The sequence below is a fragment of the Poecilia reticulata genome, chromosome 8 (assembly GCF_904066995.2).
Source record: "Poecilia reticulata chromosome 8, P_reticulata-male-v2, whole genome shotgun sequence".
NCBI lineage: Eukaryota > Metazoa > Chordata > Actinopteri > Cyprinodontiformes > Poeciliidae > Poecilia > Poecilia reticulata.
Genome location: NC_088837.1, coordinates 24,814,434 through 24,830,400, shown reverse-complemented (window position 1 = coordinate 24,830,400; position 15,967 = coordinate 24,814,434). Strand labels below are relative to the sequence as shown.

At 39.1% G+C, this 15,967-nt stretch overlaps 2 protein-coding genes across 4 annotated transcripts; one reads left to right on the top strand and one right to left on the bottom strand.

Annotated features, from left to right (window-relative positions):
- Nucleotides 1–278: 278 nt before the first annotated feature.
- pctp (phosphatidylcholine transfer protein) lies at nucleotides 279–5,975 on the bottom strand. 3 transcript variants are annotated; one of them, XR_014088768.1, is made up of 6 exons: nucleotides 5,770–5,975; nucleotides 4,639–4,756; nucleotides 2,583–2,662; nucleotides 2,291–2,462; nucleotides 1,465–1,630; nucleotides 279–1,196 (listed from the first exon to the last, which is right to left on the bottom strand). XR_014088768.1 is itself a non-coding variant. In XM_008416511.3 (6 exons), the coding sequence occupies exons 1-6, from the start codon at nucleotides 5,893–5,895 to the stop codon at nucleotides 1,122–1,124; spliced, it is 639 nt and encodes a 212-aa protein (XP_008414733.1). In that variant the 5' UTR covers nucleotides 5,896–5,973; the 3' UTR covers nucleotides 331–1,121. The 3 variants fall into 3 exon arrangements, 2 of the variants coding, with proteins under 2 accessions (XP_008414733.1, XP_008414734.1); XM_008416511.3 differs by having other exon boundaries at nucleotides 331–1,196; nucleotides 1,563–1,630; nucleotides 5,770–5,973; XM_008416512.2 differs by having other exon boundaries at nucleotides 331–1,196; nucleotides 1,563–1,630; nucleotides 5,715–5,852.
- Nucleotides 5,976–7,198: 1,223 nt separating this feature from the next.
- Nucleotides 7,199–13,395, top strand: tmem100a (transmembrane protein 100a). The gene is made up of 2 exons (XM_008416510.2): nucleotides 7,199–7,375; nucleotides 12,416–13,395. The coding sequence occupies exon 2, from the start codon at nucleotides 12,478–12,480 to the stop codon at nucleotides 12,880–12,882; it is 405 nt and encodes a 134-aa protein (XP_008414732.1). The 5' UTR covers nucleotides 7,199–7,375; nucleotides 12,416–12,477; the 3' UTR covers nucleotides 12,883–13,395.
- The last annotated feature ends 2,572 nt before the right edge of the window (nucleotides 13,396–15,967 follow it).

Below are 15,967 nucleotides of genomic sequence, written 5' to 3'. Positions count from 1 at the left end.
TCAATTTTTTATACTTTATATGGGGAAGAAAACACACATTTTTGTTTTTTTACCGTTTCTGTTTTTGGTGTTGAAATGTTTTTAAAGTCTTTTGTGGATACACTTTTTCCAAATGATCTTAATGATTTTAACAAAACAATTCAAATGAAAAAAATCATAAAAACTCCAAAACGTCAGACGTTTGATGATACAAACGTAAACAATAAAAAATGATCTGTCACCAACACTGGCTCTGTATTTACTTGGTATTGGATTGATACCAAAACTTGATAATATATAATTATGTAATTTTAATTTGATTTTAGCTGAGAGAATAAACAAGCAGCATCGGTGAATTAAAATGAATTTATCTGCATTGACACAGCTACGCTCCATTCACCAGGACAAAAGGAGCGTGAAATAAAAAGTTCTGATATTTTACTGAATATCCAAATTCAGTAAAATATATTGCATCTCCCTCAATCAACACAAACAGTAAACAAGACAAGGTCATAAAATCCCGTGCAAAAAGATTGCTTCGGTAAATACAGCCTGAAGGAATGATTGACACCTTCAAATCATCTAAACAGTCAATTAAATGAAAATATCCCCTAAAAAGAGAGGAGTAGAGCAGCAACTGGGAACACAATCAATTCACAGCAGCCTTTCACTTCATGGCCAAGTAAACAGGAAGAGCTGTAAAAAACAACGCACCACATGCACCCTGAACACAACCCCATAGCCGCCAAACGCACCGCCGACCAAAACCGGAAAACAGCAAGAAAACTCTTCAGCGTGAGCCACCGTCACCATCAGCACAGCAAAAACAGAAAACTCACCAAGTTACTTCAGTTTCTAGTGCAAATATCTCAGTACACTTGGAATAAAACTAAAATGACCTACAGATAACGTCTCAGCAAGATATAAGAGCTTGTTTAAATTCTTAAATGTTGGTGAAAAAGAACTAGTACCACTGGCATTTCACTTATAACATGGAAAAAAATGTCTTGTCATAAGTGAAATAATCTGGCAATTGTTGCTGAAACATTTCTTACAAGTTATTTTAAGTATAACAAGATATTTGCACTTGAAACTAGACAAAAGCACTTGGTGAGATTTCGTGTTTTTCCAGCGAGCTGTTCTCATTTCTTCTCGCAGTATGTCTTGTACTTGTTGCAGGCCTTCTGCAGATCTTTAATGAAGCTTGGGACCCCGCTCTGGAAGAAGAAAGAAAACAAAAACACACACATTAGTTCAGAAGTTGAGCCAAAAAGACCCACCTAGGAGGGGAACCAATGATGTCAGTCTACAACACACCAGTAAACAAAAAACCCAGCAGAATCGTAAAGCAAGAGGAGAAATGAAGAGTCCCAGAGAGTCGGCAGGAAAAACCAGAGATGTGAGAACTGATTTACTTTCATTTATAAAATTCTGGAAAAATGCTCTAATTAAAGCAACTGAAGGGGGAAAAAAATCCAAACACACCTGGTGAGTAATCTCCAGAAACGACGCATCTCATTTTGCAGGTTTTCAACATAATTTCTGTGCTTTGTTTAGACCGTTTTGAACATGACTGCCCTCACCTTCGCTGCCCAGTTCACCAGCCAGGTGGGGATCATACCGCCAGGATTATCAAAGTAGTTCATGAACACTGAAACACAGCACAAGATTAGTCCTCACATGAGGGTTTCAACTGCTAACAGCTAAATCATTAAGCTGATCACATTAAGAAAAGAAATTTAACCCTTCAACAGTCAGAAGGTGGTTTCCAGCGAACTGAAACTAGTGGAGGTGCTGATCTCTCTCTTGGAGCAAAGACGTTGTGCTTTCCAGCTAATATCGGGTTATTTCGGTAATTTCACCCCCACTGTAGCAGGAAATTAATCTGAGGGATTATTTTAATAGACAAATTGTGAAAATAACTTGCTACGCATTGAAAGTCCCAGTTGTTATGGATAAATGGGCAAATATACATTTACTCACTGGACATTTAAAATAATTAAAACAAGTAAAAATATCCAGGTGGAGATTTTAAATTTAGGATATAAAGGATTAAATATAAGTGGCCTCAGAAACAAGCCTTGTGGAGCACCAGGAATAATTTTTGTTTTAGATGTTCTTTCTTGTAGAATAGATTTTATTAATTATAAGTGGCCCGAGAAAGCAGCCTGGGGGAACTCCAGAAGTAATCATTGTTTACTTATATTTTCTCTTGTAAAGTATCACGGTTTTTGCTCTATAATTAATCAAATTATTAATCCAGAATCAGATTTTCATTGGCTTTGTTGCATATTAATCAGCTGTTAGTCACCTTTAGTGCCGCCGGCTCCGTCGCTCTCCATGGCGACGCTCTGCTTGTAGTCGGTCACCCTCAGAGCGGAGCTCGTCTCTGGACACGCCGTCTCCGGCGAGCTTCTGGCCAGGATCACAAAGATCTTTCGGCCATCTATGTCCAGGTCTCTCCGCTCCCTTACGTAAACATACTGAGGTCGGAGCAGTCAGGGAACGTGGATGTTAATATTGCATGAAATCGTCATAACTATAAAGTAACGAATAAAAATGGAAAGGAAGTCGTCCGTTGGCTTTTGAGAACTAAAGGATACATCTCTGTTTTTCAGAGGAAACGGGTATTTCACTTCCCAGTAAATTGCTGTTTGTCCACTGAAATCCTTCTCATAGAGCTCTGAGGAAACAAAAATAACAAACAGCTTCATAAAGCAGCACTGAAAGCAGCCATTTCCCAGCAGCAGTTTAATGTCCATCTTTTTCTCAGGAACATTTTGTTTCCATGACGTTCCATTTTATCTTCCTCTGTAAGTCAACCATTTCATTTTCATGTACCAAACTATATCAGTTTATTTGTTATAACCATTAATAATGCAATACTAAGAAGCAGTTGAGTAATTTGCAGTTTTTACAATTTGTGGTATATAAAAAGCAACATCCTCAAACATTTGTCAAAGTTCTAAACATTCAGCCTTGATGTTGGAGTTTCACTTCCCAAACTGACCCAAATATTCAGAAGATTTCCAGCTGAATCTTCCCGTTAGTCATGGAGGCTCAAATAAACACAGCTGCTTATTTTACAGACACAACTTTAACCTTCTGACGGCTTTTTCTGCAACACACAAAACAAGACAGACACATCTCCAACTCAATTTAAAACAAAATGAACACAACAACTTTAAAAGTGTTTTCTAAAAGCCGTTAAACAAGAACATAGGAAGCAAAACGAATCTTAATTATTACTAATATTTCAAACGGTAAGCAGCTGCTGTGCAGAAGGAGTGGTGAGGTTTGGATCCAATCAGACATTCCTGTGTCCTCCAGGGCTGAAACGATTAATCCCATTTAATCGTGATAAATCGACTATTCAAACAATTGTCAACTAATTCAGCAACCAATTAATTGTTAACTGGAATATTCAGACTCAAAAAAGAACAACATACTCACAGCAGTGAGAGAAAAAATAAATACATCTTGCATTTAAGATAAAAGAAAAATCTTTATCTGTAAATATTTGTACCAGTGGCAGTTTAGGCTTCACCTGGTTCAAATTACTGTTAAAAAAATATTTTTTTAAGCACATTTTGCTCAATTTATTAGTCATTAATGCAAAAATTAATCAACAAATTATGTTGTTGCATTGTTTATTTGCAACTTTTGATGTATTTCTAATTAGAGATGCACAGATCCTATTTTACCATCTGTATCAGTCCAAATTTGACCAAGCCTGTGAAGCTACTGGTGTATTTAAATGAGCTGTGCTGGTGCAGAGTTATCAAATAAATTTCATCCCATCCATCCATTTTCTTGCAACCTTGTCCCTCAGTGGGGTCAGGAGGTGCTGGTTCCTCTCCAGCTAACGTTTCAGGCGAGAGGCGGGGTCACCTGGACAGGTCGCCAGTCTGTCGCAGGGCAACACAGAGACACAACCATGCACACACACACTCACACTCACACCTAGGGGCAATTTGGAGAGGCCAATTAACCTGACAGTCATGTTTTTGGACTGTGGGAGGAAACCGGAGTACCCGGAGAAAACCCACCATGCACAGGGAGAACATGGAGACTCCATGCAGAAAGACCCCAGGCTGGGAATCAAACCCAGAACCTTCTTGCTGCCAGGCAACAGCTCTACCAACTGCGCCACTGTGCAGCCACAAATAAATTTCATATTCAGTTGATTTATGTCTGCGTTTAAAAAAAAACCTCACATTTCAAGTCAATTCAGAAGTATTTTTCTGCACTGGATCAGTATCAGCCGATACTAAACCTCAGGTATTGATACAGGTATCGGAAGTGAAAAAGTGGATGGGTGTATTCCTAAAAGGCTTATATGAGAAATCTGCAGAATGCAGCTATTTTTTTAGCTGATTAATCATCAGAATAATCCGATAACTAAAACACCTGACCCAGTTTCAATATCTGATGCGTTTCTGCCTCTTTTAACCACTTTGCCTCATCGCCGGTCTGCAGCTCAACCAAACTACATCCACACTGGACCATTCCTTCCTTTCTGGATGAAACCGGCCACTACCAGCTGCAGCGAAAATGTTACCTGCTTGGTGCTGCAGATGTGCATGAAACCCAGAACAAAAATCTGAGTTTTCCAAAGATATTCTAAAATAACAAAGGCAGGTGAACTTGTCTTTTTACCTTTTACGTAACTATCCCATTGTTTCCGATACATCAGGTCCATGTAGACGTCAGCACAGAGTTCTGGGTCGCAGCCGTCCAGCGCTCCATAAACTTTGTACTCATAAAGTCCAGTTTCCTGCAAACAGCAAAGGGAAGGTGTGTCTTCACTCCTCCTCTCTCCCGCAGCGGCAGAGTTGTTGGATTTACTTCAACAGTTTTTAATAAACATTACTATCGAATAAATAATACTGCCCCGTTAACGCCTTGAAATTGGGCCTCTGTCTCTTTAAAAACTCCTGCTCTTTCTGAAACTCTACTTTCACATCTATTAACCATTTAGAGCACAGGTGTCAAAGTCCAGTCCTCTGCTGTCCTGCAGTTTTTAGATGTGCCACAGGTACAAAACACTGGAATGAAATGGCTTCATTACCTCCTTGTGTAGATCAGTTAGTCCTGCTAATGACCTAATCATTATATTCAGGTGTGGTGCAGCAGAGGCACATCTAAAAGTTGCAGGACAGCGGCCCTTGAGGACTGGAGTTCGACACCCCGGGTTTAACATTTTTACCAGTGTTGCACTGAGAAGTAGCTCATATAATGAGCTCAGCTTAGCAAACATTAGCAGATGTTTGCTAATTACTGCTGGCTAGTCTGAAGGAGCTGAGTGGCCAGCACCAGGTTCACCCAGGCGTTTTGGACAGCTGAATGGTGGCCTTGGGACCATTCAGCAACACTCCAGCCATGTTTTTGATGAGGGAATAACATTATGCCATGGTATAAAGCTTAAAAAGGGGTTGGTTTTACACCCTTTTAAAATGATTTCATTTTTCCATGCTTAGTTTCAATTTCCCATGACCTGCTTTTCCAGTTCTTTTCCAGTTCTCTGCAGTCTTCAGTGTCCTGAAGGCTGCAGAGAACCTGCCGAGTTGGTTTCTGAGTAAATCAGCAAACTGTCGCTCAGTTCCGGATGTTTCCGCCTCTGGCCGCTAGGAAATCCCAGGTGAAGCATTATTAATAAAACAAAATAAAATAAGAATCCATTTGCGTTTCCAGAGGCCAGGGCTGAGCAGTATTCATGCGCATTAATTACACACCTGCTGCAGGTTCTGCAGAGGTTCTGTTCAGTCGGACCGGCTCGGTTCTGCCTACCCGGTCGTAACGCCGGTGGATCTGGACCCCCATCGCCTCGGTGAAGAGTTCCCATCCGTCCAGCTGCGGCTCGTCCAGCTCCTGCCAGGCGCTCTGGAACTCCTCATCCCCGAACTGCAGCGACATGACGGCGGCTCGGCTCCTCTGACAGCGGCCGCCAGCTGACCGAGCTGCCGGGCCGGACGCAAACTCACAGCTTCCGCTTAGAAATACCAAAATAAAAGATTGGACACGGTAACGCCTCTGCGCCAAGTTTGTATGGTAAAAAGTCAAGTACTGAGCAAATGATCAATAATTTCATATTTAAAAATGACATCACCAGACGAACCAAAATATTAAGTTAAGTGGAAGTTTTGGTATTTTAAGGACCAAAATGACAATAATTCATATAGGTAACAAAAATAAAAAAACTGACAAAATACATTTTTCCAAATCAGTTTCTTTCAATATAAAACTTAATGAAACAGGTGTGTGTTTGTCTCTGGTGAATTAATGGTTAAAACGTGTTTGTTTTTCATTTCAGTGAGTAGAAAATCCAGAAATTTTACTCATGTAAGAGTAAAGATACTTTATAATAAAATTATTCAAGTAAAAGTTGAAAGCACAGTCCTAAATGTACATCTTTAAAAAATGACTTAAGTAAATGTAAATCAGTAAATATATCTCGTTACTGCCCAACACTGGACACTATGATTTCTTTTTGTTTTTAAGTTATTCAGTAATTTACAAAAGGTGAATATAAACAAATTATACACAGCAATATAATGATATTGCAGAGGAATATTTTTCTAAGGTAAAATGAAGATAAAACTAAGAAATTAGTAAATAAAAATAATTTAGATCCTTGTTTTGGAAAGTCTGCTGACATGCTCTATAAAAGACAAATAAATAATAATTTTTGCTAAAGAATCTGTCTCGCATTCTAGTAGTAAGGAAAGTTGAGTGGAAGGAAGAAATGTTGTAAAAATAAATAAGAAACGGGGAATAGTTTAGAAAATATTTGAATTAAATTGAATCCGTTTTAATTGTCAACATTTTCTTAATTTTTTGAAACTGAATTTAGCAAAAAAAAAATTTGGCGTTCCAGTTCAGAAAAATGTGTCCAAAAATCTAACTGAACTTAATATATTTACTAAGATAAATTAATTTGATTACTGGTAAAAATTTATCTCAATTAAAGGCAAAGTAATTTTAAACTTCTATACTTTATTAATCTAATAAAAATAGCTAACCTAAAACATCAGATTTAATTTCAAGATGTTTGACTTTCAAATCGCGCAGATATAACGAAATCAGATCTTTTTTTTTTTTTTTTTACATTTTGGCTTTTTTAGATGTGTCTGATTTATCTTATTTTGAAAAACTCAACCGGAAGTGCCCACTTTTCCCTGATGACCGTGAACTTGACGCAGTCATCGATACTTGACACGGTCCGCCTCGGTGAGGATGGCAGTTCGGCCCCCAGGCTTCTTTCCTCAGGACTACAGGAGCGTCGGACTGCAGCCCGAACCGAACCAGCCAGAACACTTTAGGACCCACTTTGCTTCCGAAACAAGCGACTTTTATTGCAGCGGTTCGGAAACTTGGTGTTGGAATAACTCATGAGGTAACAAATACTTTAACTTTTTCTAATTTCAACTAATTTAATTAATCTTGAAATGATTTTATTCCGCCTTCAGTAGATTTAATTCCACTTTTCTGTATTTAATCTGGTGGATATAATCTGGCTTGATGGATTTATTTAGATGTTTCTGAATGTTATCTATTTATTTGGTAAACCTTTAGTTGCTTTTATTGCGAATTGTCGCTGTGTAAATAAAGGAAGCTGAATTTGTAAGTTAATCTATGGTATAATAAAGGTTTAACTCACTTGTTGCCACATTATTTTAACCCGGTTTAATCTTCAGAAACTTTCCTTTTTGATTTCTTTAATTTTGGCTTGGATGGTAACAAATCACACTAAATAATTAACTCTACAAATGTATTCAAGGAAATGTAAATGTTTGGTTTTTACTGCTGCAGGAAACTTAACCACCAGCAGCAGTTTTATTATATAAAAGCAAAAGACGCCTGTTTGTTCCTCAAATAAGTAAAATAACTCACCAACCTGCAGAGTTTCTGAGGATTTTATGAGATTTTTTTTTGTCACTGAAGTTTTTAATGTTTGTATGCATAGATTGGTACCATCTCTGAAATTTAAAGAGAGTTCACTACGCACAAAATTCCCAACAGTCATTAAAAATAGTTTTTAATATCTATTCAATTAATGCACCTTGTTGCAGTTTTAGTATTTCTAGAAATTACTTGAGAACACCAAGAACATTCATTTATTGTTTACAACATTGTAGCAAACAAGAAATAAATCTATGCAACATTTTACAAGTGGAAAAAAAAATCTTAGAAATTAAGTTTTCAGTTATCTTGATCAAATAACTTCATTTCCTCGCGACATTTCACAGGAAGAAAGTTGATTTTGTTTCTGCTGAACAATTTGTTGATTTTGTCCGCATGTTTTGATCCTCGTCCTACTGAAAGACCGAGCAGTGAAACACTTTTAAGCTTCTTCCACCTCCAGATTTTAATTTTAAGAAATGTTCATGTGTTTGTGATGGTCGGTAAGAAATGGGATGGATGTGCTGGTTTCCATCAAAGCTGCTAAAATGTCTCATTCTTAATATGGTGTTTAAAGTGTTTTTAATCAGGTAATACATCGGTTGTCTGAGGAAGTGATTTCAGACATGAACCTTCAGAGACACATAAAGACAGTTACAAATTCAGCCTTTTATCACCTGAAGAACATTTCTAGGATTAAAGGACTAACGTCCTGGCAAGATAAACTAGATCATGTGTTTATCTTTTGTTGCATTGGTTACGGCAGCTGTGATTTTACAGGTCTGTCCAAAAAATCCTCCAGCTGCTGCTGATCCAGAATGCTGCTGCTGGAGTTCTGACTAAAACCAGGAAGATAGAGCAGATAGACTTTAACATACTGGTAGTTTATAAATCACTGAACGGCGTAGCACCACAATACATTAAAGATCTGCTGCTGTTGTAGCAACATTTCAGCCCTCTCAGGTCTTCTGGTTCTGCTCTGGATCCCCAGAACCAGAACCAAACATGGAGAAGCAGCATTCAGCTTCTATGCACCACAAATCTGGAACAAACTTCCAGAAAACTGTAAAACAGCTGAATCACTGAGTTCCTTTAGATCATAGGTGTCAAACTCAAGGCCCGGGGGCCAAATCAGGCCCGCCGCAGCTTTTTATGTGGCCCTCTGGACTCCAAATTACATCAATAAGTCCTTCCAGTTTTTCACAAATCTGCAAAAATCACACAAAATCAACAAATTTCCAAATTTTTTCCTGATTATACTGCTAATTTTCTCAAAATTGGTCAAAAACGTTGAATCCGTAACCGATACGACGAGTGATAGAGTCACATTTGACATCATACATTAGCGTAAATATTGTAAAAAAATAATGATTACAAATATTTCTTAATATTCACCACACAATCTGTCATTTTGATTGCAAAAATAAACACTAAAATAATCACAAATCCCAGAGGAACAGCTATTTATTGATATTTTAACAGTTTTATTGGTTTTATCAATAGATTCTGGTGCAACCGGCCCTTTAAGAACATTCAGATTTTTGATTCGGCCCAAAATAAAAATGAGTTTGACACCACTGCTTTAGATAAACGCTAAAAACCCACTGGTTTAGCGTTTCCTTTCATTAACAACTGGAATTATCAGTTTATTTGATGTATATTTGCTTGATAATTTTGACAAAATGTAATGTTTATTACTTCCCATAATTGGTGACTGAATTACGTTTTTATGATGTAAATCACTTTAAACTGCCTCGTTGCTAAAATGCGCTACACAAATAAGCATGACTGGATGCCATGTTTCAATATGGCCGCTCCTCACATCAACAATAGCATGCTGTGACGGAAACATGTTTATCTTATAAAACACAAAAATAAAAACAACTAAAGACTTAAATATAAAATTAGACAGCTTACATGTAAAACCTGCAACTGTAAACTGAAGAAATTAAAAGTTGAAAGTGAAGCTAAAACAACGTTCATAAGATGAACAATGTTTACAGGCGTTGCCATGGTGAAATCCTGACTTCCCTGTCCCAATACTTTAACTTCCACCGTTCCTTCATTAAACATCAAGTTTCCGCTGAAGGATTTGATTGCACAGTGTGTACCAATTCTCCAAAGTGTTCTTAGATCTGTGCATTACCCATAATTCATTGCTGCATGTGACGTTTTAAATTTAAAGGCAGAATTATGGCAATGTCCTGTAACGAAAAACTTTTCAAATTTATTAAGCATTGAAATTATTTGGTTTCACTAGGGCTGGATGATAAATCAATAAAATAAATATATTGCAATAGACACATGATCAATATCGACTGATCTGATAAAAATGTTCAGTAATTTCACTGAACCCTGATCCAGAACCGCACTGCATTCTGGGGGATGTAGGCAATGAAAAGGCTTTTAGTCACTCAACCTCTCAGCCATCTTGGTATTTTTAATACACTCACTCTCCTAGCAACTCACTCATTCTTTGGTTACCTAGCAACCCATTCCTTGGTTTCCTAGCAACAACTTGTTGAGCCACTTGTGGGGCAGCAGTTTCAGGTTTCGCCGCCGTTCCTTCTAATTGCTTAAAAATTAAAAAAAACAGGAGCATGAACTGAAAACTGTTGATAAAACAGGAAAGATCATGCCACCAGTTTGGCAATACTTCTGATATTTAAAACAAAAAAACAAATCAATAATTATCTATATTGACTGATATGAAATGCTTATGTTTGTCATGCATATCGCTCAGCCTAAGAGGACTTACGTTGGGGATTTGATGAGAAAATAATCATTCAGACAGCTGACACTTGACCTTAACTTGGACAAAATGTCTTGTGACACTTTCTGGTTCCGAGTTGTTTTACTTTCAGAGACATGAACAAATTAAGTCATTATTACTGATTTTCTGTTCCCTCTGTGTCCCTCCCTCTTCAACGGGATGCTTAAAACTAACACACAGAAATCTGTCGCTTAGTTTAGACGGAAATCAAACATTTCAGCCACATGCTGGAATGTGGAGGAACTTCAGCTTTAGCCCAAAGACCGACGCTGAACCTGAGGTCCAGTATCAGCGGTGAAAAAACAAACCTCCAGGAAACCTTCCTACACGCAGCGACTGTTCTGGGATGAGACAGATGAACTCCAGCAGCATCTGGCTGTGATGAAGCAACTTGTTTGTCCCTCAGCGTCTGAATCGCGGCTTCGCGTTGGGAAAACACACAGGCGGGAGAAAGGAGGGGACGGTTGTGAAACTGCTTGTGATTTCAGAGCTTCTTGCGTTTCAGCGAGCGCTCCGTATCCCGCGCTCTCCAGGGAATGTCTCAGCTCGTGTCGGGCTGAGCGGACCTGCGTCATTCTCCCCTGACTGGGCTGAGAGGCGGCCTGGATTGTGCAAAGAGGTTACATTGGTTTATTGAAGCAGCGTGTGGTGGTCAGAGTGGGCTGGCGAATTGTGAAATGTGATGTGGAAATCAAACCAGAAACATCTGCTTCGGTCTCGTTTCTTCTGCGTTGAGCAACTGAAGTTGACCTTTTGACCAGGGCTGAAACGATTTATCCAATTAACCGTGATTATAGAAATAATCGTCATCTAACTTAATAATTGTTACCTGAAGATAGACTAAATAATTTCATTTCCTGAAAGAACAATAAATGAACCTCCAATTAGCCAATCTTTGCTATCTATTTATTAACCAAAACATAAACAGATTAGTATGCAGCATTTGTTTTTAGCTGCAGATGCATCCTTTGCTGCAAATGATCAAGCAAAAAAATTGCTATTATTATGTCAGGCAATAACAGTTTTATTTATTTTATTTTAAAAAGTTATTTGAATTATTTTCTTATTTGCATCTTTTAATATATTTCTAATATTCTGTAAAACAAAAATAAGTTAAATGGAAATCCTGCCCATTTTTTTAGCCAATAACCATTACTGGGTATGCATGATATCGCCTGCATGTGGGTGCTGTGGTAGTGGGGGCGCCAAAACAAAGGCATAAAAATGACTTTTACCTGTTTGTGTGTTTGAAAATGATGTGATCTGCGGTTGCATTCACACCAGACCCGTTTAGTTCACTTTAGTGGAACTGGAGTTCATTTGTCTGGGAAGCTCGGCTCTTTTGGTGAGGTGTGAATACATGCATCTTTGTTTACATTTTGTGAAGCAGCAGGTTGCGCTCAGTGTCCTCCTTAGAGGTTTTTGAGTCATTTCCTTCTATGGTTCTTGGTGCAGCGCCCCCACAGGCGAGGAGGTGAACAGGTTTTTCAATTACTTTGGATCATTTGACTCAGTCAAAAAGTGTGAAAGTGAATCACAGCAGCTGAAAATGTAGCAAATGTTGCAATTCTGGTCTCCAAGCTAAGGAAGTCTATTGGACTATCAGATGTGGAAAAAACCCAAAAACAGAGTCACACCCAGTGTTCACACACACCTCAGAAAGTATAAAGTTGCGCCCTGATATTATCAATATTTTCGATTGATTTTGGATCAATCCAATCCTCTGCTGGTTTGCTTACTGGTCGGTTTGTCTCTCCTCAGACTGGGAGCCCCAGAGCGCCGCAGTGAGGAGCCAACTGTAGTCGGTTCATCCTAATCCTGCGATGCCAGACGAACTCAACAAGGACGCAATGAAGACGCCAGCGACCTCTGAGAAGCCCAAAGCCACCGAGCAACCACCAGTCGCCATGACGACGTTGAACATCCCCCTGGTGAACGAGGTCCAGCTGACGGCAGCCACCGGCGGCGCGGAGCTCTCCTGCTACCGCTGCACCGTCCCGTTCGGCGTGGTGGTCCTCATCGCCGGCATCGTGGTCACCGCCGTGGCGTACAGCTTCAACTCGCACGGATCCACCATCTCCTACTTCGGGTTGGTGCTGCTGTCGGCCGGGCTGGTGCTGCTGGCGTCCAGCGCCGTCTGCTGGAAGGTGCGGCTGGAGCGGAAGAAGGAGAGGCGGCGGGAGAGTCAAACCGCCCTGGTCATCAACCGGAGGAGCATTTTCACATGAACCCGCCAAACTCTCTGGGACGTTATCAGGCATCATCGCAGCGTTTCCGACCTGCAAAAGCTCCGACGCTGCGGGCTTTGAAGACACTGGCAGGGGTTTATTTGTCAAACTGACGACGAGCATCTGGAGTGCTGGGAACGCAGCCAGGAGAAACGAATCCCAATTAAACTGAATTACCACTGTGCACAGCGGTGGAGAGGAAGTCCTGCATTAATCCGCTGCTGCGGGTGGCGGCTGATTGCAACAGGAAGGATTGTGGGAAAAGAAAAAACAGCCCAGGATGGAGGACGGAAACGGGAAAATCCAGAATCATAATAATGTACATGATATTCTGGAGAAAACTATTTAACCTTCCATGTATTTTCTCCTGAAGAACTTTAATCCTCCACATCGTTTTTGATAATAAACTTTATGTAGCAAAGTTTGAGCTTATCTTCATGGTCTACTATGTAAACTCTTGAAGTTACTGCATGTATAACAAGATGAGTTTCAATAAAGCCACTGATTCTCCAACATGGTGCAGATTTCAGAAACAACTGATAGAAATAATAATGTTTGTGGAATATTTATTTGCTTTCTGGTTGTTTTCTGATGGAAAATAGTAATAAAATTTACCTAAAATGGTAAAATGGTACAGTTCAAACATAAATGTCACCATTTGATGAGCTGAACCTTGATAGGTCATAAAAATACAAGACAATAATAAAACAAAAAAGAAAATATAACACTACATGTTGCTTTCTAGTCACAGAAAAACACCTAATCACTGGCACACACACACACACACATAATGATTATATCTGAACTGTTTTGTTTTTCTAACAAATAATTAGATTCAACAACCTATAGGAGTTTGTTTTGAGTCAATAATAATTGAATATTGATAAAAAGTGCTAATTAAATTGGCTCATTTTTTTCACTCATACATTTTCCCAGAAGTGAAATAATCTGCAAGCTTGTAGTTTTTCAGAAATATAGTTAAGTTAATAAAACTAACTTAACTACTTGTAAGTTAGTTTTGTCTTATTTCAAGTGTTGTCGTGATCCGTGTTTCTATGTGTTTCTGTGTGATCCTGTTCCCTGTTAGTCCTGTCTCTGCGTCTTTCCCCGTTGATTGTCTCCCAGGTGTGTCTCGTTCCCGTGATTGCCCCGTGTGTATTTAGTCTCACCTGTTGTCTGTGTTCTTCGTCGGGTCCTTGTCTATTGATGTCATCTGTCTCCGTGCTGCCAGTTTTCCTCGTGCTGTTCCCCGCTGTTCCTTGTTGTTGGATCATTATCATTAAATTCATCATTTTTTCATCATAACCTGGGTCTCAGCGTCATCTCCTCACCGCAACCTACCACACCCCATGACAAGTGTACTAAGATACTTTTACTAGAAACTAAATCAAAAATACTTGCTTAGTGTTTATTGATTTTGAGAGGGAAACCTTGCATTATTATGTCATTATCAATATATTAGTTCAAAATGGTCTCATAACAACATTGTTATTGTTTATCACAATAGCTACTTGGACATTTTATGGACAGATTTGTCCATAAAATGATGATGGCAGAAACAAGTCCACCCTCATCTCCTCAACCTCCTCCACTTCTTCTTCTGTGATGGAAACAGTGTTTAATTCAAGCCTGTTTCTTAAAATCCACAACCAAATCCCCCAGATCAACAAAACTTCACATTATCCCATGTAATCTGCCAATTGTACAAATACTTTTTCGTCAATATCAGGGAATTATTGACTTTAAAAAGCTTCAAAATCTTTCTGAAGAGTCCGTTTTGTCTGATATTTGCACTAGAAACCGGAACAATTCTTGGTATGATTTTGTGTTTTTACCCTTTATGTCTTGCATAACACTATTTGCCGACTCATTGCTTTCCCTTTGCAGAAGTTTATTCGTTTACAGTTTTTTACTTTATTTTGTCTCCAACACTGAAAGGAAGCTGAACTCTTCGCTTTGACCCTATTGGTTTTAAAATAGCCCGGACAGGGAAGTATATTTATAGGCAGCATTTGCGTTGCTATGCATCCGAGTGACACCAGACACTACAACTGAAAGGTTTCCTTGCGTCAGAGGAGACCCTACAACACACGGTGTCACTTCTGGGAGCTCACCACCCCTCCGGCGCGCGGATCGCTAACACATTTATGGGACACGCGATGCTTGGAGGGCGTCTGCTGCCCGGCTGCTCGGGTTCAGAGGAAGCCAGCCCGAAGCTGGAAAAATGGAGAGACTTGATATGAGGTTTGACAGCTGCTCGCCGTCAGCGTCTTTAGCCTCATTACGCGGGCTCCTGCAGGGTCTGCGTGCGTCACTTTTTGTGCCTCACATGGTTGTCATTCCAGCCAGGCTGCCGGCTGGAGGAGTTCATCAACAAACAGGAGGGAATCTGGAGGAGGAAAGTCCCCACAATGGAAGATATCCACTTACTAATGAAGCACGTTTAAGACATGCAGATCAGGGGCGTCAAACACGTTTTTTCACTTTGGGCCACATGAAGATCACAAATGTTCGGTTGTGCCAGAATGAATCGATAAACCAGATGAAGCACGTGTCAAACTCAAGGGCCAAATCATGAAACTGCAAAATTGTGTTTCTTTTGACATCAGATGAATATTAGCTGCATTTCCATTATAAGTGTACATGTGCTGATATTCTGCTAATGTCATAAAAAATAACCATTTCACAATTCCAGAGTTTATATTAAATAAGAAAAATGATCGAAATCAGATGAATAAGTTTGTTCCAGCAGTGAGTAATTAAAGAGCGTGATGCTACGTCACCATCCTACCACACGTCTTTTTCTCTTTAGCCTGCAGGTTCTTCATCAAGTTTCTTTTGCAAAACCAATTTTGAAATGCCAAAGAAAAAACACCTCATCCTTGTATAAAAAAAACTTTAAATCAAAAAACAAGTTTTTCTTTTTTCCAGAATTCTTATGTTTCTAAGCAAATTTATTTTTGAAGTGTCAAGTTGTGCAATTATATGGTCAGTGGAAATGCAGTTACTGTCAAAGTTTAGCACACATTTGAATGAAAACACAACTAGATGTCATGCAGAAGATTCTGTTAATGAACTTTTCACC